Genomic DNA, 23,372 nt, shown 5'->3' on the forward strand with positions numbered 1-23,372 from the left:
TTTTCCGTGACGTTTCCAGTTATGGGTTCCTATGCGATTGACATTCCTTTAGATGTTACCTACCTCCCCTAAACGTTTGTACCAATATTTTTGAGACACCTTGTATATGTATTTCGGTATCGAATTTTATCTCTGATTTAAGTTATATGACTTTCTTATCCCCTGTCAACTTATATGTATTAATTTATGATGTTACGTTTGTAAAAACTAGGTTGCTATATTTATTTAGTTAACGTACAATTCAATTTAATAAGATTAATAAATTTTACTGATTAATTGATACTACTATACTCGCAATCTAGTTTTCCGTTAGACCTTACGCTATCCAGATAGGTGCACACATATCGTATAACAATGGCGCCAAGTTATGAACGGTTAATCTACGGACACGAGGTGTTATTTACTTTCCAAATCGCTCTATCTAAATTCAAAATAAATCATGGAGCTTGACTAGGTCTGTAAGCTACTAATAGAAATAATTTAATCTAACAATTAAGTCAATAAAGTGGCTAAGTATAATTAAAAACTTTTCGTTCGTGGGAGCTGCAAAACCTGTTCAACATGTGGATTTGATACCCTTACCGATACTAAGTAATAACCTACAAAATCTATCTAAATTCAAATTAAAGTATTGTTACTAGGAGTATAAAGCAACTCTAAAAAATAAATTAATATGCCAATTTAAGTCAATAAAAAGCAAAACTTTTCTATTTGCTAGAGCCCGTAAAAACTTTGCCTGTTCATATATTAATTTATTCCTGTTTACTCTATTTAAATTTTAGCTCCTGTCTAGTGACAGGATCTGGCAGGGTTGTCCTGAAACATCACAAATAAATTTGTATTAAATTTAGTGTAATTAGGTTACAAACAGGAGAGGGCATCAGTATACACATTTCAATGGACTGCCAAAGTTTGAGTAATTTGAGCCTGCGTGACTGCTAAATATGATCGTATTCATTGTCGAAATGATTGACTCTAATCTCCCCTAACCTAGTGGTCTTGCTGAAGTTGAACAGAATATTTTTTGACCAACTTTGAATTATCCATGTATTATAAGTGTATTTACATAAAGTAGTATCCACTGTAAACTGTAATACAGTGGATACTACTTATTGTGATCATTTTGGGATACAGTTTAATTGATATTATATAACAGAGCTGTGAAGCTCAATACTTTTTATGTTGATATCAATATTTGCAGAAGAATAAGAGAAATGCTGCATAAGGCAGGATTTCTTATTCAGCCCATTGTTTCTTACAGAAACTTAGCATTTTCATCCTAGCCACACATGTAGACAGGCAATAGAATTTGGGATAAAAAACTACGATACATTATTTAATAACTTTAAGGATTGTAGACTTGGCGATAATGATAATTTATTCTCACTGGATGTTACTTCATTATATGTGAATGCAAACGTTGAATACACATTAGATATTCTTTGGGATATGTTAAATAATTACTCTATACCGATTAATTATACGAAGCTTCCTATTAAGGAAATTTTTCACTTAATTAAACTTTTAGTTGAAGCCAACTATATCACCTTTTGAGACAAAGTATATAATTTTTGGTTTCCATTTATTCCCATTGGGAAACCAAACAAATTTTTGATTTCCCAATGGGATTGAGTCTAAGTGCCTTAATATCCGGAGATCTATCTCTCAATGATTGAGCATATACATTTTATGCCTTTTCTACCCCGGAGGTATTTAGATTAGATGATGTTCTGGTTATTATTGATAGTAGCCCTGTTCAGGACATTTTACATTTGTTTAATAATATTCACCCTAGACTCAATTTTACATTGGAAAGAGAAACTACAGGTACTAAGTAATTAAAGTTTTCTAAATTTCATGCTTACTCAGGATGCAAATAAAATCCAATTTAACATCTATCATAAACCAACAAACACCAGTATGCTTCTGCATTATAACAGCTATCACCCATTCACCTACAAAAGGTAACCAGTTTCTCAATGCCTATAAATATTCAATGAAGGAATCTGCTTTAGACTAAGAAATACAGATATTAATAAGATATTAACCAGCAGATTCTTAAACTGGAGTTACCCCCTTGCTACAATAAACTGTATTAGGGTACAAACTAAGGATAGGATACGAAAAGCTACACCAACCAACAATAGAAACAGCACAAAAATACTTTATTTCTGTTCCATATGTTGAACAGTGGCGCAAGCAGCAAAACATAGCAAAACACAGCAAAAGATACCAAATTTAAGATCGTGGCCAGACCAATACGGAAATTACATGCTATACTGAACAATTGCTCAGTCCTTTCCTCTTTCGTGACACAAATAAATGAGGCGCCTCCATAGCCAGGTGGGCAGGAGCAGCAGTGCGTAGCACACGCTTCTTGATTAGACCAGGGTTCGAGCCCGTGATCACCAGATATTGAGGATGCGGAAAGGTCAGGTAATGATGACCGCATATCCCTGGAGCAATATGGCCTTAGTTGCTAATGCTCCTAAAAAAAAACCAAATAACAATAATAACAACTCTAATGCATTAGGGCTTAAAGCCTCAAGCTGTGAAAGAGATTAGACTATGTGTATTTTAGTGCAATTGCATCATTTATACACAGCTATATATAGATTAGCAAATTTGCAATAGCAGCATCATTTAAGTTACATCTCATATTGTGAATACCTTCATGACGAGTTGCCATGACATTGCACTACTTCGAATAAGTAACGCTTCACCCAAAGGAGAAGACTTGTTACTTATTCTCAGTGGATACCACCACCACCCACTTGGTGAAGCGTTACTTATTCGAAGTAGTGCAATGCCATGGCAACTCATCGTGAAGGTATTCACAATATGAGATGTAACTTAAATGATGCCGCTATTGCAAATTTGCTAATCTATATTTAGCTGTGTATAAATGATGCAATTGCACTAAAATACACATAGTCTAATCTCTTTTGCAGCTTGAGGCTTTAAGCCCTAATGCATTAGAGTCTTAACTTATATCATACACCATCAGGCATCTCTCATTTTGTGAAGATATACAGTAATACCCCGAAGTTACGCGATAGGTGGGTCCGACGAAAATCGCGTAAGTCGAATTCGCGTAAGTCGGGGTACAACTTTGCATATAAATACATATAAATTTTGCTTAATTGGGACCAAGGACTAACAAAAAGACTAGTTTAGAAGAAAAATATTAATAAAATTGCAGTTCTTTATACATATTAATACAAAATATGTATTAAAAAAACAAATGACTTACGTAAAAAAGTTATTTCGGTGTCGATGGCTTCATAAAATCTAACAAATTCGTCTGACGACACAGCGCGTTCTTTTTTTCACGCAGAATTTCTTCGTTGCAAGCTAATAATTTTTTTATTCCTTGCTTTGTAGCTATAATGCGTTCTTCGTTGGAGTCTATGTTTTCTAAAATTTTTAAGCCCTTTACAATTGAGCCCTTTTCAATTTTCAACCTGTCAAGTTTGCAATTGTCATGTGCTTTTCGCCGTTGCTTCATTTAGGCCTGTAGCACGTGCAATATCACATGGTCTTTCATTTCGCTCAAAGCGTTTCACAATTTCATATTTTTTCTCTATCAACAGAGGTGGACTGGCCATAAGCCCTACCGGGGAAACCCCGGTGGGCCAGTGTGATTTTGGCCATAAACCATAGTATGAGGCCACTATAAATTTTCCCGGGTAAGAATTTTTGACCCAGTCCGCCTCTGTTTATCGATAATTGCTTTTCTTTTTCTCTCTGAATCTGCAGTGTCTTCACCAGGATGCTTCCTTTTCACACCTTTTAAGCATTTTACTCATTTTTAGGGAATAAAGCACAATTACAAAACGAGGAGGCACGCTTGATACGCATAAACAAAGCTGCGCGCGTGTAGCAACTGAATAAACAACACCATAAAGGCAGAGATACACTATTAACACCTCACATTTCTAGGGGTTACTACCATAAAACAATAAAAATCCAGTTGCGTTTCTGCTAGTGAACTCGATCTAATTGCAGTTGCGATTATACCGATAGCTGGAATTGTGTTGGTTTTTACGTTATTACGGTGAAATGTGTCATAAAAGCAGCAAAGTTGAATTTTGTTCATCTTTCGCTCTCATTCTCCGCCGTCGCACCGCATATCGATAACATATGAAAAACGACCTTGAAGATAGTGGGCGGCCAAACAAAAAAAATCAAGAACCGCGTAACTCCGAGTTCGCGTAAGTCGGGGTAGCGTAAGTCGGGGTATTACTGTACTTCACAACTGTTTTGCCATCATTACAACACTTGGGTACCTACCCACCCACCGAAAAAGGGCCAAATAGCCCTGAAACGGCACCAGGGGGAGCCTGATGTCCGGAGTTTCCAAGAATAGGTAACAACGGCCTTCTCTACTGGGGAAGTGTTGCCTACTCGAGGAGTTTATGAGTTTTTGAGTGGTGTGAGTTGAAAGAGTTACTGTCCCTTTCATTCTTCTACACCGTTTCTTTTCCTCTTCCACTCCTACTATTACTTTCCCTCTACCTTTTTGCTTTTATAAGTATAATAGGGACACTGGATAGCCAAGTTATTATCCCACACAAATACAAAATAGCCCTGAAACAGTGCCGTCTGGGTGGTGGTATCCACTGAGAATAAGTAACAACAGTCTTCTCCTTCGGGTAAAGCATTACTTATTCGAAGTAGTGCAGTGTCATGGCAACTCGTTCTGAAGGTATTCACAATATGAGATGTAACTTAAATGATGCTGCTATTGCAAATTTGGTAATCTATATTTAGCTGTGTATAAATGATGCAATTGCACTAAAATACACAATAATAACAAACAAATTACTTAGTATACAAGAAGCACGTCCTGAGGATACAATCTATCCTCAGGACGTGCTTCTTGTTCAGCAGCATCAGAATTAGGCTTTCATGCCATTAACGAAAACCAAACATTTTTATTTAATGAGGCCAAAATACTTAGTGTCCAACGTAATTATATGAGACTATTAATTGCAGAAACGATCGAAATTAAATTACATGAGAATTCTATTAATGTTCACCATCCATATCTAATCTCCAATTCTTGGTATTTTGTGAGCATGTGCAAAGATAAATAATTGTGGCCTTTCACATGCATGCACAAGGACAAATAATCTCTCTAGTTAATATTCAAGCTCACATACTCTGTAATTTCCATTCCTGTGATCGCGACATATGGTCAAAAAGCACTGTCTGCTTCAGGAAGGAAAATCGCTTTTCAAAATTTATGTTAAACTTTTTTAATTAATTTTTTTAAAAATTGTTTTCTGATTTTTTAATTAATTTTTGAATTGTTTTCAATTGATTTTTTTTACTGTAATTATTTTGTGTTAATCTTTTATTCATTTTAATTTCTAAAGAGTATCATATGGAAGTGTTCTACGTATCATATTGAGGTAAATTTCTCTTATTCTTCTACAAGTTTAATTGATATAAATAACCGATTGATAACAATAACCAATTGATAACAGTAACTGATGAAAAAAGAATGCAGTTGTTCAGCATTGTTTAATGATATAGAGCAGAAATGTGTAAATAAAAAGATGAAAGTGGACAGAAAGAAAACATTAAAATCAAGCAATTTTTCTTCAAGAAATCATCAGTAAAAATGAAACTGTGACTTTTTCTGTCAATACATAAAAACCATTAAAAAGAAATAAAGACAATATTAAACTCATGAATTAGATAACGTGTTTAATGCTCTACTGTAAAACAATCAGATTCATAGCAGTTCAGATATAGTGTTTTCTTTCATGGAGTTACAATATGGAAATTCATACGAACTGTATGAAGCAACAGCAATAACTAGACATGCAATGTGCTGAGGTTCAAGAACAAATCTGGTCTAGGGATTAAGGTAGCCGAACTTTCCTCGAGTGATAGAAAATGACATAGTCATCATTGATTGTTATGAAGCAGCTTTTACTGGCACCTCTGTATACAGAGGTATATAGAGACCTGTATACAGAGGTGCTCATCCTATATAAAAAAACATTTGTTTCCAAACAGCCTGTTTCTTGAAGAGCAAGAATTGTACAATGACAGAGATCTGAAAATCAACTGAGAATCATACAATGACAGAGATCTCTTTTGTGGTACATGTTCCTGGATCACAAGTTTGAACCTTCTTTCACAAAAGTGGTCCATTTGTGAAATTCTCTGAAAATCTGCACCACACGGCATTATATGGACAGTGTAGAGTCACTTTGCTGGCATTATGAATATGATTTCTGCAAAAAGTTGTCATTAGATGTCACAGATGAGTTTAAGTATAAATAAGAAATGGTATAAGATTAACTTTTCAAGCTATTTAATTTTCAGTTATATTCGTGTTAAACTTATATTTGTATTGAACATTTTTTAAAGGACTTGCGCTCAAGATAGGGGTTATGAAGAATGTAGCAAACAGGTTTGCTCACAGGTTCAAAATCTCCTTACAACAGCATCTCCAGAAGAAAGAACTGTGAGTTATTTGCAAATCTAAATTTATTAAATCGTATTTTGTTTCAGCAATACTACATTATTTATAGGATTTCAGAGGTATTTGAATTCAATAGTTGAAATAAAATCAAAATTCATATGCTTTACCTGCATCTGATTATGATCAACAGAGATTTTCTGCTCTCACTGAAAACAGAGCACCAAGCATTCAACCTTATGGTTTGGGTTTGTGCTCAGCTTAAAGACATATATACCATTATACATGGTTCTCAGTTGCTCATATATTTTTAAATTATATAGCATTGCCAGAAAAGGTGAATATACTATGCATTTAAATATGAGGTACTGTCAGGACAGCTGGTTTGAAGCTATTGGCTTTTCATCAGCTAGTGGTGACCTCTGTTAATGACTGTATGCTGAACATCTGTGAAGAGCAAGTACTGTCTGAGCCGAGTGGTGTATGGAAAAACTTTCATTAATAAATGTAACTTATGTATACCTAGAAGTCACCCACCAGCTGATCAGAAGCCAGTAGCTCGAAACAGTTGTCCGGGTAGTATCTCAGATTTTTAAATATATATGAGGGTAGTTCAATAAAGAATCGTCCTCACCTACTTCCACATATTGCAGAGTCATGATATTTTGTGTATAGCATACATATCTCTACTAAAGGCGTAAAATTTCAGCCGTGTATTAATTTGTTTTTCTCTTGCAGAGCTGAATGTGTGACGAAGTAGCATCATGGACAAAGTTGAAGCCAGAGCTGTAATCCGGTATCTGTTCTTGAAGGGGAAATCTCCTTAAGAAATCCATGAGGAGATGGCTGCTGTATATAAGGATGAAGCCCCATCCTATGGCATTGTGAAGCACTGACATAGACAGTTTTGGTTTGGTCAGACATCGGTAGAATCTGAGCCCATTCCAGGTTGTCCCCATTCAGCCATTGATGACAACATAATCAGAAAAGTGGAGTTGTTAATCATGGAAGATCGCAGGATATCTGTGCATGAATTGTCCCAGGAGGTGAAGATTAGTGTGGGCTCCGTTGAAACAGCCCTTCACGACCAACTCCATTTACGGAAATTGAGTGCAAGATGGATTCCCCGATTATTGACTGGTTTCCAGAAGGCTGATCGACAACAGAAATCACAAGAGTTGTTAGCCCTGTGCCAAAAAAAATGAGGAAGACCTTTTTCTTTCATCTAATCACTCAGGATGAAAGTTGGATACGCCATTTCGACCCTGTGAGTAAAAAGCAGTCCATGGAATGATGATGTCATGGTTCCCCATCCCCCAAGAAGGCAAGGGAAGGGTCCAAGAGTCAGCAGGAAAGGTCTTGCTGACAGTGTTTTGGGATGAGAAAGGCATAATAATGACTGATTACCTGCCAAAAGGTAGAACAGTTACAGGTGCCTATTATGCCAACTTACTCACAAAATTATGGGAGAAAATCAAAACATGTAGGCGTGGCATGCTGTCCAAAGGTGTGAGAATGCTTCAAGACAATGCCCCAGTTCACACTTCTGAAATTGCAACAACACAAGCGACTGCTTGTGGATATGAAATACTGCCCCATCCAGCCTACTCACCTGATCTTGCACCATCGGACTTCTTGTCTCCTTCCCTCAAATCATTTCTTCTGGGGACCCACTTCCCTGATGATGAGACACTCATTTCTGCAACAGAGTCATGGTTCAAAGACCAACCTCACCACTTCTACAAAAACAGTATCCGTATCCTCATCCATTGATGGGAAAATATGTAAATCTGCTTGGTGGCTATGTAGAGAAGGACTAAAACCTGTGCCAAGAATCAACAGGCTAGCACCTCTGCAGCTAGGTCAGGGCGATTCTTTATTGAACCACCCTTGTAACGGCTTCACCTTTTAAGGTGATGCTGTATAGTTTAAAATTATATCACCAACTTAGATAGAACTGTGGAGAATGTTATTTGTCTTTAAGTTGAATATAAGTCTAGCCATAATGTTGAATCCATGACCTTCGGTCTTCAGTGAGAGCAGAAAGACTGTAATTGAAATTGAATTCTGCATACGAATTTTGATTTTATAATAACTACATCTTTTAACAGTGATTGAAACACAAGTGCTGAATAATGTGTTCAGAAAAGGGCATATGTGATGTGTTTATATTAATATATCAAAGAGAGAGAGAGAGAGAGAGAGAGAGAGAGAGAGACAGACAGAGACTCTTTATACCACGTGTATATTTCAGTTTGTTGATTGACTGAAAATAAAAGTACAGTTATAAAGAATAGTTTATAATAAAATCCAATCCAAATCATTTAAACTTTTCCATTTTGCTGCTGTTTTAAAATTCTTTCTCTGGAATATTGTCGTCAGGCAATGAAGTTGTCCATGCATTTAAGGCTAAAAAAAGAAAAAAAAAAAAAAGCCTATTCTCAAAAAATGTATGGAATTTTCAATTAAATTTTGTATTAAACATTTTTTAACCTATCAACAGTTGTGGGTAATTTTAAATTCCTTCCGTGTATGCAAAAATTTAAAAACCAGCAAAAAAATTAAAAATTGTTCATTTTTTAAAAATATTTTAAATATATATTGAAATTTCATATATATTTTCAATATATATATTGTGAAAAATCCATGTTCTATATTTAATATAGACCATAGATTATATAATTATAGAACATATATTTTATTAAGAAAATTAAGCTAAGCTATACATACGATCTAGTTATTACATTACAGCACATAAGGACTCCTTAAAATATCAAGAGAACATATATTTTTAATTAATTTTTGAAAATTGAAACTACCTTTAGAACTATTGTTGAGCGAATGGAAATTTTAAAAAATGATGCCCTTCAGTGTACACTTTGATTAGACCAGAGTATGTCGGTAACAGGAGCACTCACTGCATGAAATGTGGATTGTGATCATAAAGAGTTTGATTCTAGATGATGCATCAATGTGGCAAAGCCAATGAGCACTACTAATTGGAGGAAAGCGCACGGCAATAAAGTGAACTTACTGTCAATAATTGTTCATGACATATGTCAAGCAGCACATATATATAATTAGGTTTAACTTAATCATGAATTTTTCCTAATTGCGAAATAATTAAGATACATTTCTGGAATTTTCTGCAGAGATTTCAAAGGAGTTTCAGCTATGTGGATAGAGTAGATGAAGTACAAATTGCTGAAATATTGTTGGGTCGAATCAACCCTGCACAACGTTTTTTGTTTTTGTTTTGTTATTTGGTTTTTAGGAGTATTAGCAACTAAGGCCATATTGCTCCGGGATATGCGGTGCTCATTCCCCGACCTTTCCGCATCCTCCGTATTTGGTGGTGATGGGCTCGAACCCTGGTCTAATCAAGAAGCGTGTGCTATGTACTGCTGCTCCTTCCCACCTGGCTAACTCAATGTTAAAGGACTGATTCTGAAAATATTCATTGCCCAAAGAAATTTTACAGTGAATTTTGAAATGTTGTGAGTGTGTTTAGTTTTATATTTTACTATAACCCACACTTGACAATTTTATTTTGCACTACCTAGTAATTCAAACTCATCATGGAAGCATGTCTCTTTATTTAATATATTAATGCAGTAAAATCCTGTTAGAGTAAACATCTTGGGGGGTCAAATGAATCATTTCATTATACTGAAATTTGGTTCTATTGAATATCACTGAGACTTATTTTAAAAGCAGAGATGTAATGGGGCAAGTTAAGTAATAGTATTAGTAATAGTAATGGCCACATTACTATGGTGCAAGGAAGCCTATGGCTTATGCTGCACCACCAAAAAAAAAAATAATAATAATAATTATAAAATAAAATAACAAAAAATACATAAAATAAAATAATAAGAATAAAAACAAATTAATAATAATAAGAAGAAAATTAAAAAAAAAAAATAAGAGAAAAGGAAATGGACAACCTATGCATTTCCCTCCTCCTTTAGGTAATTATCCAGCTGACCTTTGAATTTTCCTCAGATTGTCAGCCTCTACCACCCATATAGATTACTTATTCCAGTAATATGATGATGGAGAGCTGCCAACACCACCTGAAGTCAGCCAAGGAGAGACTGATAATTGCTTGGAAAGGAGGAGGAAGGGGTCTGATAGACCTCATCGAGCAACAGTAAACAGCAATTGTTAACCTGAAGGATTGCTTCCAGCAGCACTCCACCAGGTCACAAGGAAGATGGACAAGCAGCATACCCCACTCAACCTAAGCGAGGAGTCCCCTCCCAACCAGGAGGCACAAACGAGGCAAGAAAGATGGGCAGAGAAGACACTCCATGGTAGACACTACAATGATCTCCATCAAGATCATATCAATAACATTGCTTCCAATGCATGGCTCACAAGCGGTACGCTCTTCTCTGATATGGAAGGATTCATGTTCACCATTCAAGACCAGGTAATCAACACCAGAATCTATAGAAAATACATCGCCAAGGAGCCTGGAGTGTCCAATGACACATGTCGATGATGCTATCTGGCCCCTAACAATCTAACACATCGTTGCAGGATGCAAGGTGATTACCTAGATCACCCTATTATCCAGGTAGCCAGGATAATACATCAGAGGCTAGGAAGGAAATACCAGTTGATTGAAGAAAGTGTACCATGCTACAAGTACGAATCCCAGGCAGGCAGTACTAGAGACCCCATCCTACAAGCTGTACTGGGACCGTGCCATAATAACGGATAACACAATCGTGCACAACAGACCGGACATAACCCTTGTGGACAAGAAGGAAAAGGCTACCTATCTGATTGACACAGTGGTACCCAACATTGGCAACCTGCAGAAAACCCATAGGGTAAAAATCAGGAAGTACACGAACCTAAGACAGAAGATCAAGAAGATGTGGCATATGCAAGTTACAACCATCCCGATCATTGTGTCAATCACAGGTATTTTGCCAAAGACCTTATATAACACCCTAGCAGCAATAGGTCTCCCAGCGAACACCTACAATGAACTCCAGAAAGTCGCAATCCTGAACACCTGTAGGATAGTCAGAGTTCCTTGACCAACAGTAACACCAGACATAACAACAACCACCCTGTGTACTTGGTAGCAATACCTGTCACGAGGTGGAACCCCTAATCAGGGAGAAATAATAAAAGAGCAATAATAATAATAATAAACCTTCTTGACATCTTTTTAAGATCCAAAAAGCTCTCAACAGTAGGTTTCGATTAGAGATAATATTTTTCCTATGATAGTCTTTCCACCCAGGCTGTGAACATTATTTCTTTCAACATTATTTCAGCATTACTGGCTAACAACCAACGGATAAAGCAGGACCATGCCACCACAGTTTGCAATCACCATTCAGGAGATTTAAATATATTCTAAAACAAGTGGATCAGATGGTAAGACCTCGTCAACGATGATCTCAGGTCATGGACTTAACTCCTCTAGTTTCTTCTGCATAGTTAGCTGAAGTTTATTGTCTGCTTTAAAGTCTCTGAAGCAGAATACTTTTAAGATATAAAGTCTTACAAATATATTTCTCTTAGTAAGAATAGTGATTTTTTACTATAATATATATTTACCATCTGTTCGAGATAACAAACATTAAGAAAATCTGAAGTAGGAGTAATGTCAGTAGGAATGTCTTGAATTAGCATTATCATTAGCATTAGTAGAGGCATATGATCCAAGAAAGCAAGCTTATGCAGCATCAGCCAGAAAAAAAAAAAACTTCCACTTCACCCCTCCATTCGTTCGAAATACCTGTCCAGCTGAGCCTTAAATTTATTTAGGCTATCAACTTCCACAACAAGGGATGGAAGTCTGTTCCACCAATCAACTACCCGCTGGCTAAAGGCAAATTTCCGGACATCTATCTTACATCTGTCTTTCCTCAATTTGAATTTATGCCCTCTCAGGTGATTATTCTGAGCAAGAGGCAGAATCCCATCAGCATTGAGCATGCTCAAACCATTCAAAGCTTTATACACCTCTATCAGATCACCTCGCCGGTGCCTAGTCTCCAACACTTTAATTTGCAAAACTTAAGCCTTCTGGATTAGACCGGGGTTCGAGCCCATCACCACCAAATACGGAGGATGCGGAAAGGTAAGGGAATGACCACCGCATGTCCCAGAGCAATATGGCCTTAGTTGCTAATGCTCCTAAAAACCAAATAATTGACTAACTAACTAACTGAGTTCTACGGTTGACAATGAAGAGAGAGAGGTAGCAGTAGTTAAAGGCAAATGAAATAGGAGTTATAATATCAGAAAAGGAAAAATACGATGCCTTAAGGTGCTACATGACCTCTAATAACAGAGTAGATATCGAACAGAGAGGGAAGACAATTGAATTATGGTATACCTTTAAAACATTAATCGCAGAAACCTTGAATACTTATATACCATAAAAAAAAAAAATACTCTATGAGGAAGATTCCAATTTGGATGAATAAGGAAGTTGCCAGATTATTTGAGCAGAAAACGACGGCATGGAAAAAATTACAGAGCAATAAAAAGTACTGAATCCTATAACAGCTACAAATTGATCTGTAATAGTGCCACAGAAAAAATTATGCTGGCAGAGAGGATAAGGAATTCTTCACATATATAAATGCAAAGAAGAGAAGGACAAACCAGATCGGACCCTTTTGTAATGGACGTGGGATAGTATTAGATACCCCAGCTGAAGTTGCAGATGAATTCAACAGTTACTTTGCATTGATATTTACAGAAGAAAAACCTTTGTGTCAATAAGATATTATGGGAGTAAAGTTGAAAAAATGTAATTAATGATGTTGAAATTTCACATGTTTATTTAATGAAAAAACTTTTGAGTCTACAGGCAAGTAAGGCTCCTGGGGTTGATGGCATATACCCTATAATCTTAAGGGAGGTAGCAAGTGAGTGCATTGAAGCTAATTATGAGTGTATCACTGGACTCGGGAGAATTCCATTGGTTTGGAAAAGTGCCAATGTATCTCCAGTACATAATGGCAGTTCTAAGAGTGAAGTGGAAAATTACCATCTGGTCAGTCTAACTTCAGTAGTAGGGAAAATCATTAGTGACAATGATCGAGGGTGGAATTCAGGATTATTTAGTGAGAAATGGAATTCTGAAGCATATTCAGCATGGTTTTGTAAAGGGAAAATCATGTTTAACTAATCTGGTTAGCTATTTTGATAGAGTCACTCAAGAACTGGACTTAGGGAATAATTTTGACATAGTTTATTTGGATTTCAGCAAAGCATTTGAGTCAATCCCACACGAGTGGTTACTTTGTATTCTGAAACAGGTTGGAATCAAGGAAAATCCTTAGATGAATAGCTGGACGACTTCAGGGCAGGAGGCAGAGGGTTGTGATAAATGGTTATTCCTCAGATTGGGTTGATATAAGAAGTAGGGTTACCCAAGGATCAGTATTAGGACCACTGCTGTTTTTGATTTTCATAAATGACATCGATGAAGGGATAGAGGGTGTAATCAAAATTTGCAGATGATGTAAAGATTGGTAGAGTAGTTAATGATCACTGCCAAGTAGAGTTTCTTCAGGGTGACCTAGATGGACTTCAGGGATGGTCAGCAAAATTGCAGCTATGCCTTAATCCAGCAAAGTGTAAAGTATTACACCTGGGGAACAGTAATAGTGAGTTGAACTAAAGCCAGTAGTGGAGGAAATGAACTTGGGTGTCACAATACAGTCAGACGTGAAGTTTTCTGAGCATTGTATACAGGTTGCAAGGAAGGCCCATGGTGTCCTATCGATGATTTATTGAACAGTTGCTAGTAGAGATAATGACATCATAATCCCATTATATAAAGCTATTGTTAGACCACACTTGGAATACTGTGTTCAAGTATGGAGACCGCACCTAAAGAAAGACATTGTGCTTCTTGAAAGGGTCCAAAGACAGGTAACTCACCTGGTGACATCGGCAAAATGGCGTCCATATGAGGAAAGACTTCGAATATGTGGGTTGCAGAGCTTGGAAACTAGGCACCTTAGAGGAGACTTGATTGAGTTGTTTAAGGTATAAGTAAAATGAATGAGGATGAAATTTTCATGGTTATAAATGATTTTAGAACTAGGGGCTGTAATTCAAGTTACACGGGAAGATGTTTAGACTGGATTGCAGGAAGTTTTATTTTAGCCAGCGAGTAATAAATTACTGGAATAAGTTAACTGCAGGGGTGATAGAGCTGACAGTTTGGGGAAATTCAAAGGTCAGCTGGATAATTAATTATCTGTGGGAGGAGAGAAATGAATAGGTTATCTATTTCCTTTTCTCTTGTTAATTATTTCTTTTTTAAAAATTTTCTTCTTATTATTATTATTTTATTTTTATTATTATTTATTTCTTTTATTTTATTTCTTTTTTATTATTATTTGTTTTGGCTGATGCAGCATAAGCCAAATTCTTCCTTGCACCATGTGGCCATTGCTAATACTAATATTACAAGTCTTTTGCCAAATATTTCTCCTAATCTGCCATGGCTTGCCTAACCTCTTTTGTGACTTAATTGCAGACTAGTTTATATGCACTATAGGCTTCTGTATTGCCTGATAATTTGTGTGCTTCCCATGAATTTTTCTTCCTGACAGTTTTCTCATTAGTTCATCTAACATCCATTTAGAGAGAGAGAGAGTTTGTTTGTTATTTGGTTTTTAGGAGCATTAGCAACTAAGGCCATATTGCTCCGGGGATATGCGGTGGTCATTCCCTGACCTTTCCGCATCCTCCGTATTTGGTGGTGACGGGTTTGAACCGCGGTCTAATCAAGAAGCGTGTGTGCTACGCACTGCTGCTCCTTCCCACCTGGCTACGGAGGCGCCAGAGAGAGAGAGAGAGAGAGAGAGAGAGAGAGAGAGAGAGAGAGAGAGAGAGAGAGAGAGAGAGAGAGAGAGAGAGAATCTTTATTACCCTTCACGGCCGTAAAGCCAGGGGCTTACAGTTTCCCAAACTTCCGGGAGAATTAAACAATTATTTACAAAAAGGTAATTTTACAAAGAAAACATATTATAATACAAAGGAGAGAACTCCTTACGAGAGTTAAATCTGATCGAGCTGGCTTAACATCGAGATAAGAGCACCAGCTCAATCAGACAGGAACAGATGCAAGGTATACATCAGTCATTGCTGATTAGTCCTACTAGACATAATTTTTTTCCGGTAAGTCCGGTCAGCAGCGAATTTGTTCAGGTCGGCGTCCAGTGCCTGGGTTTGCTTGAGCATCTGCTGAGGAAGGAACCTGTCCGAGAGATGGAGTCGTGCTGAATGCGAGTAGAGCTCGGGATTGGCCCTAAGGGCAGCAGGGGGGATCCTCCAGCCACAGGTATCCCAGAATGAAGGTGTTGCCATTATGCCTGTTAACATTTTGACTGTTGCTAGGAGCCGTTGGTTGTCGACTAAGGTGGGAAGCCGTGGAATTCCAAGAGAGTTGGCAAGCTGTGTGGTACGAATCAGAGCTGGAAGGTTGTGCTTCCTGTTGGCCCACTTTAGGAGCCAGAATTCTGTGGCAAAGAGTGGTTTCTTTATTGACGGTGCCGCTGACGCCCAAATTTCAGCAGCATAGAGTAAAGGTGGAAAGATAACTGTTCTTATGTACCTCACGGTTATCTTTTTATCTGTGATATGAAGGAGATGTTGTTTTGCTATCCACCGGAGTCTTGAAGCACGTGTGAGGAGCATATCCATGTGGGCATTGAATCGAAGTTTTGGGTCGAATACATATAGTTCTAGGCCTTGAACAGCATTTCTTTGTTCATATGAAAAGCCTATTGGCTTCTATAATTATTTCCTTGAATGCTTCCCATTTAGGATTGCTGATTGCAACATCATCAGTTGGTCCCACATGTCCTTTGGTTCACAAGGGTACTAAAAGGGGAGATTAAGCACTGTTCTTACCATCACATTAATTTGTGTGCTGTAAAAGGGGTAGATGTTAAGCATTGTTGTTAAACTTGCAAAACATTTTCCAGAATGCTAAGGTGTAAGGTGATCATTGCTGATTTCTCCAGGGACTCACATCTGGTGAGCATGGGTTTGGCACCCCCACAGTCCTGAGCTGGATATCATCATGCTTCCTTTTCTTGGTGATTCCCTTCCACTTTTGACACTCTCTCTCCCTCTCTCTCTCTCACACACAGGGTGACTTAGAAATTTTTTTTGGCTAGTGCAGCATAAGCCTCAGGCTCCCTTGTACCATATGGCTAACAACAACAATAATAATAAGTTCAGTTGTATTCTTAATTAATCTTATCATCTGAATGTCAGAAACCAATGAGAATTAGTGTACAACATTTGAATATGCTGGATAAACTTTTCGCATAAATACCTAAGTACACATAATTTTTGCACTCTGTAATGGAAAAGCATGCACCCCGAAGTTTCTGACTGTCTCATGGGACCAGTTCGTAATAAAAAATGATGGAAACAGAAATGTAATGATAAAAAAATTATTTCCAAAGTATACTCAAAAATTTATGGGTGTAGTATTTGTAGACCAACCACAAGCAGAATTTAAAAATTAATTACACAAAACAAATATATATTAGTAGATTACAAATTTGTAAGAATACTGTTATAAAAAGGCATTGAAATGCTCCTGACCATGTGTAAACTAAACCCAGTAGAAAGAGGAAATTTAAATGTCTTGCAGTCTGAAGGACCACACCACTTTAATTAAGGGTTAAAGTAATTTTTCTAGGTCTTGTTGCAGTAGCATGCCGTCATTAACCGCCCTGCCTATCTTTATATTATCTGCAAATTTGGTATTAAGTCTGATATACCTTCATCAATGTCAATAATAAATATATAAAACTATATTTATTAATGATAAATATAATTTTCTATATTTCTAAATTTATTAGTAGTATTTTTTATCTTAATAGAAACAACAAAAAAAAACAATCCCACATCCACAAAATCCTTGCACTTCACAATGATGAAGTTAGCATTGGCCACCCTCTGAAAATAAATGAAGGTTGTGCTTCACTTTTTTTTGAATATAATGCATTGTGAATTTACCAGAAGCAATCAATTTTCATAATAAAAAACCCTATTCACATAATTGTGCTCTGCACCAGAGAGGTTGCTGGATGTTGTTATTTTGCATTAAAAGTTCATTTAGGATATCCACATGGGTTGTTGTTCAAAATTTGGAAACTCTGTGAATTAATTATTGCAAGTAGTCTTACCTTTCATGAATTAAATCCATTGTGAATTTACTAGGACAAGTAATTTTAGTGTGATATATAAATAAAATCCCATGAAAAAAAGAAAAATTTTAGGTAGCATGCCAAGCAAGTTGGCTGCGTGTGTACATACTTTATATCATATTTTTTGATGCATTTCCTGACATCCTGGCGTCTCCGTAGCCAGGTGGGAAGGAGCAGCAGTGCGTACCACACGCTTCTTGATTAGACCGGGGTTCGAGCCCGTCACCACCAAATATGGAGGATGCGGAAAGGTCAAGGAATGACCACCGCATATTCCGGAGCAATATGGCCTTAGTTGCTAATGCTCCTAAAAACCAAAAACAACAACAACAACAACCTGACATCCTGATATACTTTTCTTAATTTGTACATGTATAGCTTATTTGTAGAAGAATAAGAGAAATTAACCTCAATACCCCCAGGGGCTCACATCTGGTGAGTATGGGCTTGGCACACCCAGGATCCTGAGCTGGATATCATCATTCTTCTCTTTCTTGGTGATTCCTTTCTACTTCTCTCTCTCACGGTAATAGGGAAATTTTTTTTTTTTTGGCCGGTGCAGCATAAGCCTCAAGCTTCCTTGCACCATATGGCTAATAATAATAATAATATGGAATGCATTGAGCGTCACAGCTCTGGTTTATACTATGTTTAGCTTATATAAGATGACATTTATGAAGATGGCATCTTTATGAAGTCTTTTGTAAAGAAATGTACAAAAACTCCAGTTTATTTGTCTTTTCTGTTGAATATCACCTGTACAATTTCAGAACTGTATATTTTTAATGTTATTCATCATTTTCTAATGGAACACCTCCTAAAATGCCGTTGGTTGGTTAAAGTGTACTCCCTCCCTTTTTGCTGTTATCTCTCAAAAATGTGGGCGCTTCCATAGCCAGGTGGCCAGGAGCAGCAGTGCGTAGCACGTACTTCTTGATTAGACTCGGGGTTCAAGCCCGTGACCACCAAATACAGAGGATGCAGAAAGGTCAGGGAATGACCACCGCATATCTCCGGAGCAATATGGCCTTACTTGCTAATGCTCCTACAAACCAAATAACAACAATAACCCAGAAATGTGTAACATAAAATAGAGATAAATAAATTATTAGCATTAGCATTAGCATTAGTAGAGGCATATGATGCAAGAAAGCAAGCTTATTCAGCATCAGCCAAAAAAAAAAAAAAAACCACTACTCCCATTTCACCCCTCCGTTCATTTGAAATACCTGTCCAGCTGAGCCTTAAATTTGTTTAGGCCATCAACTTCAACAACAAGCGATGGGAGTCTATTCCACAAACCAACTGCCCGCTGGCTAAAGGTAAATTTCCGCACATCTATCCGACATCCGTCCTTCCTCAATTTGAATTTATGCCCTCTCAGGTGATTATTCTGAGCAAGAGGAAGAATCCCATCGGCATTGAGCATGCTCAAGCCATTCAAAGCCTTATACACCTCTATCAGATCACCTCGCCGATGCCTAGTCTCCAGGCTCTGTAATTTTCAAAACTTAAGCCTTTCTTCGTAAGAGCAACCCTTTGTTCCATTCACTTATCTTGTTGCCCTTCTCTGTACCCGTTCCAGCAGCTCTACATCCTTCTTGAAATGAGGCCTCCAGACCTGATTACAGTACTCAAGGTGTGGCCTGACCATTGCCTTATACAAGGGAATAATCACATCCCTGTCCCTGCTAGAAAAATTCCTGTATATCATTGACAAGACACCATGAGCTACTCTTGCAGCTCGTCTGCACTGCTCAGAGAACTTCATATCTGCCTGCACAATTACCCCCAGGTCCTTTTCATTCTCTACCACTGTCAGCGTAGCACCACAGAGTTGATACGTTGATCTGGGGTTACTGTTTCCCATATGTAGTATTTTACATTTGTCAATGTTAAACTTCATTTGCCACCTCTCAGCCCATCTGCTCAACCTTTCCAGATCCTGTTGCAGCAGCATAGTATCAGTAGTGTCCTTAACAACCCTGCCAACCTTTGTATCGTCTGCAAACTTGGACATTAAGCCTGATACACCATCATCAATATCATTTATAAATACAGAAAACAACAATGGACCCAACACTGAACCCTGAGGAACTCCACTAATAACATTAGTCCACGTTGAGCAGTGTCCATTGATTACCACTCTCTGTCTTCTGCCACTCAACCATCCCTTTATCCATAGCAGCAATTTGCCTCCAATGCCACACTTCTCCAATTTGTGCAGCAGTCTTCCATGCGCAACAGTATCAAAAGCCTTTCTAAGATCCAAATATATAATATCAAAGTTATTCCCTGCATCCAGTTCTTTTGTGACTACATCATAGTATCCAATCAAATTGGTCAGACAAGACCTGCCCTTAACAAAACCATGCTGTGTCTGAGCTATAACTGAATTCTTGTCCAGATGATCCTGCAGTGCTTCTTTAACCAGTGCCTCCATTAATTTTCCTGGAACCGAAGTTAAACTAACAGGTCTATAATTACTTGTGTCAGCCTTTGATCCTCCTTTGTGAATTGGGGTTACATTTGCACATCTCCAGTCCATGGGTACCTCCCCTGAGTCCAAAGAAGCTCTCATAATTATGGCTAAGGGTTTGCTTACTTCCTTTGCTGCCTCCTTTAATATAACTGGATAGATCCCATCCACCCCGGGTGCCTTTTTTATGTTTATCCTCAACAATTTCTCCTCCACTTTCCTCTCAGTTATTAGAAAATAATCTAGCTCACTGCCAATGTTTACTTCAATTACGACATTCCCCTTCCTGAATAACTCCTCATGTGTGAATGTAGATGCAAAATACTCGTTTAGATTGTTAGCCACCTGAGCTGGATCCTCAACTGTTGAACCATCAACATCCAGTGGACCAATCTGATTCATCCCTTTCCTTCTTGAGTTTAAATAGGTAAAGAACTCTTTTCTGTTTTTCTTTGCGTCCTTTGCCAAGGATTTCTCATAATCTGCCTTTGCCTGCCTAATCTCCTTTGTGACTTGGTTACAGACCAACTTATATCTATCATAGGCTTCCATGTCACCCATTAATTTGTATGTATCCCATGCATTTTTATTCTCTGCCATATGTCTCATTAGTTCATCTGACATCCATTTAGGCCTAAATCTTGAACAATATTTCTTAGTTGGTAAATAACGCCTAGTAGCTTCCAAGATAAGTTCTTTGAATGCTTCCCATTTTGAATTTGATGTTGGTAACATCATCAGTTGATCCCACTGTATAGAATTTAAATACTGTCTCAGACCATCATAGTCGCCTTTACGAAAGCAATTACCCTTCCCTTTACCCCTAATGGTAGTTACCTCTTTGAGTAAATCCCTCTTCAGCACACTGTGATCACTGCCACCTAGTGGTTCTTAACCTGCAGATTCCTAATGCATGAAGAATCACTACTGATAATCAGATCAAGAGTATTACTCCCTCTAGTTGCCTCCCGAACATGCTGGTGTAGAAAACAATCATCCAATAAATCCCCAAAAGCCTTGCTAGTGTGTGAGTGACCAACCCACAAATTCCAGTCAATATCTGGGAAATTAAAATCCCCCATTATAAGATTCTCTGATTTACTGGCCCATTCTATTTCCCTGTACAGTATCTTATTATACTCATCAGAGTCATTAGGCCTATAGCACACTCCTACTCTCAATTTTGATTTACCTATGCTTATGTCACACCAAACTGACTCGACACTGCCCTGTCCATCAATGTCGACTGGCTTCACTTCCTTGGATTTTATGTGTTTTTTAACTAATAGCATAACCCCTCCTCCCCTCCTGTCCTGTCTATACTTTCTATACACATTGTACTCCCCAAATTCCAGTTCTGCATTCCTTATATCTGTGTGACACCACGTCTCTGATATCCCAACAATATCTGCCTTTGATGTTTTGAGCAATACCTCAGATTCATCAAATTTATTTACTAAACTCCTAGCATTGGTGTACACGCAAGTATACATGCACCTGTTTCTATTCTTAGCTACCCTAACACAACCCATGTGTTTACTTGTACCGCAATGACTTCCAGCAGTCTCTGAAATATCCTGCATCTTGTTTTTCAGGCTTCTGCTCATTCCAATAGAAGCAGTGCAAGAATCTCTTTCACCTCTGCCAGTGGCTACTGTTAATCCATTAGTCTTTGTCTCCCCCCAAGCTAGCAGTTTTCTGACCTACCTAACACTGCCTCGATAGCATCAGCAAATATTCTTGCACCCTTTCTATTTAAGTGTATCCCATCCCTGTAGAAGCAATCTCTCCTGTTAACAAGTACATTCCAGGCTGAAAAAAATTCTACCCCTTGAGCCTTGCACAATCTTTCCAGGGCCGAATTGATCGACAAGGCTCTCATCATATACTCCCTCCTATCGTGTCTGGGCAGAATTGCAGACACTTTCAAATTCAACCCTACTTCACGGCTTTTTTTCAACAGTGACCTGTACTCGTTAAGTAATTCCGCTGGTCTCCTACTCTTAATATCATTAGTGCCAACGTGTACAGACATACCCTGGTCCTGTTCCACCTATCCTTTTTACAAAGCATGTTCCCCGTTTCCCTGACAATAGAGTCACCAACAACTACTAGTTCCTGTGGGACCAGCGCATTCTGCCTTGGGGGCTGCCTCTGTGTTGCAAGATGACCAAGTGCAAGCTCTGGCGTTGATGTGGGCAGCTGAGAGCTTGATGGGCCCCTCAGTTTATTTCCTTCGAGGGCATCCACCCTGTCCTTCAAGGTCTCATATAGGCCCATAACAACACCGAGTTGTCGCCTAATTTCCTTGCACTCCTTGCATCATGCACACACAAAGACATCCCCCATGGCAGTATCATGTCCCGTACCCGATTGCTCCGCAAACATCAAGCAAACAGTGCATCTTAAAAGGCTGTGATTCAGAGGGCAACTGCCCCCCTCAGTTCTCCCCTGAGTCACAGCACTCCCTTTAGCTTGAGCCTTTTGCTTTGCTGCTCTGGTCAGAGTCATGATTTCGATTTAAATGTCAATAAAATTACAATTTCAGAACAAAATTAATACCTTAAACTTGTATCTTAACACAGTTATAACGCTATATTTTTTTTTCAGTATCGAGTGTTATCTACGAGTTCCCTTTATATAACTTCCGTATCAAGTATGTATTAATTATTTGTTACGTTTGTACTCTAAGTCGTTATATATATATATAGTAAAAAGTACAATTTAATTGACAATGAAGTTTAACAAGATTAATAGATCTACTGATTAAATGACAATATTATATTATGCACTATACTATACAAAGCTAATGCTATCGAATTCCGAATATGCTGTATCGCGTTTCAGTAACGAGTGTTATCTACGAAATCCCTTTATATAACTTCCGTATCAAGTTATGTATTAATTATTTATTTTTACTAATTATTTATGTTCCGTAACCTAAGTGGTTATATGTATAGTTAAAAGTACAATTTAATTGCCAATGAAGTTCGACAAGATTAATAGATTTTACTGATTAATTTTCACGTAACAATGGTGGCTGTTTATGAACGGTAAACACGTGGATTTGATACCCTTCCCGATACTAAGTAATACCTACAAATCTCTATCTAAGTTACTTTAACTTTAAGTACCGTAAATAGGAATATAAAGCTACTCTAGAAATAAGTTAATATGTCAATTTAAACTAATAAAGCAGAAAATAAATCAGAAAAAACTTCTCTGTTCCAAG

General features: G+C 37.6%; 1 protein-coding gene across 1 annotated transcript in view; it reads left to right on the top strand.

Annotated features, from left to right (window-relative positions):
* LOC150088446 (UTP--glucose-1-phosphate uridylyltransferase-like) overlaps positions 1 to 23,372 on the top strand; it is a 225,451-nt gene that overhangs the window by 12,510 nt on the left and 189,569 nt on the right. Inside the window, exon 2 of the mRNA XM_090370162.1 lies at positions 6,388 to 6,484. Within this exon, the coding sequence (XP_090226288.1) occupies positions 6,388 to 6,484 (97 nt within the window). The remainder of the gene's footprint in view (positions 1 to 6,387; positions 6,485 to 23,372) is intronic.

The sequence above is a fragment of the Mastigoproctus giganteus genome, chromosome 3, assembly GCF_048544385.1.
Source record: "Mastigoproctus giganteus isolate SK-2022 chromosome 3, ASM4854438v1, whole genome shotgun sequence".
NCBI classification, from domain to species: domain Eukaryota; kingdom Metazoa; phylum Arthropoda; class Arachnida; order Uropygi; family Thelyphonidae; genus Mastigoproctus; species Mastigoproctus giganteus.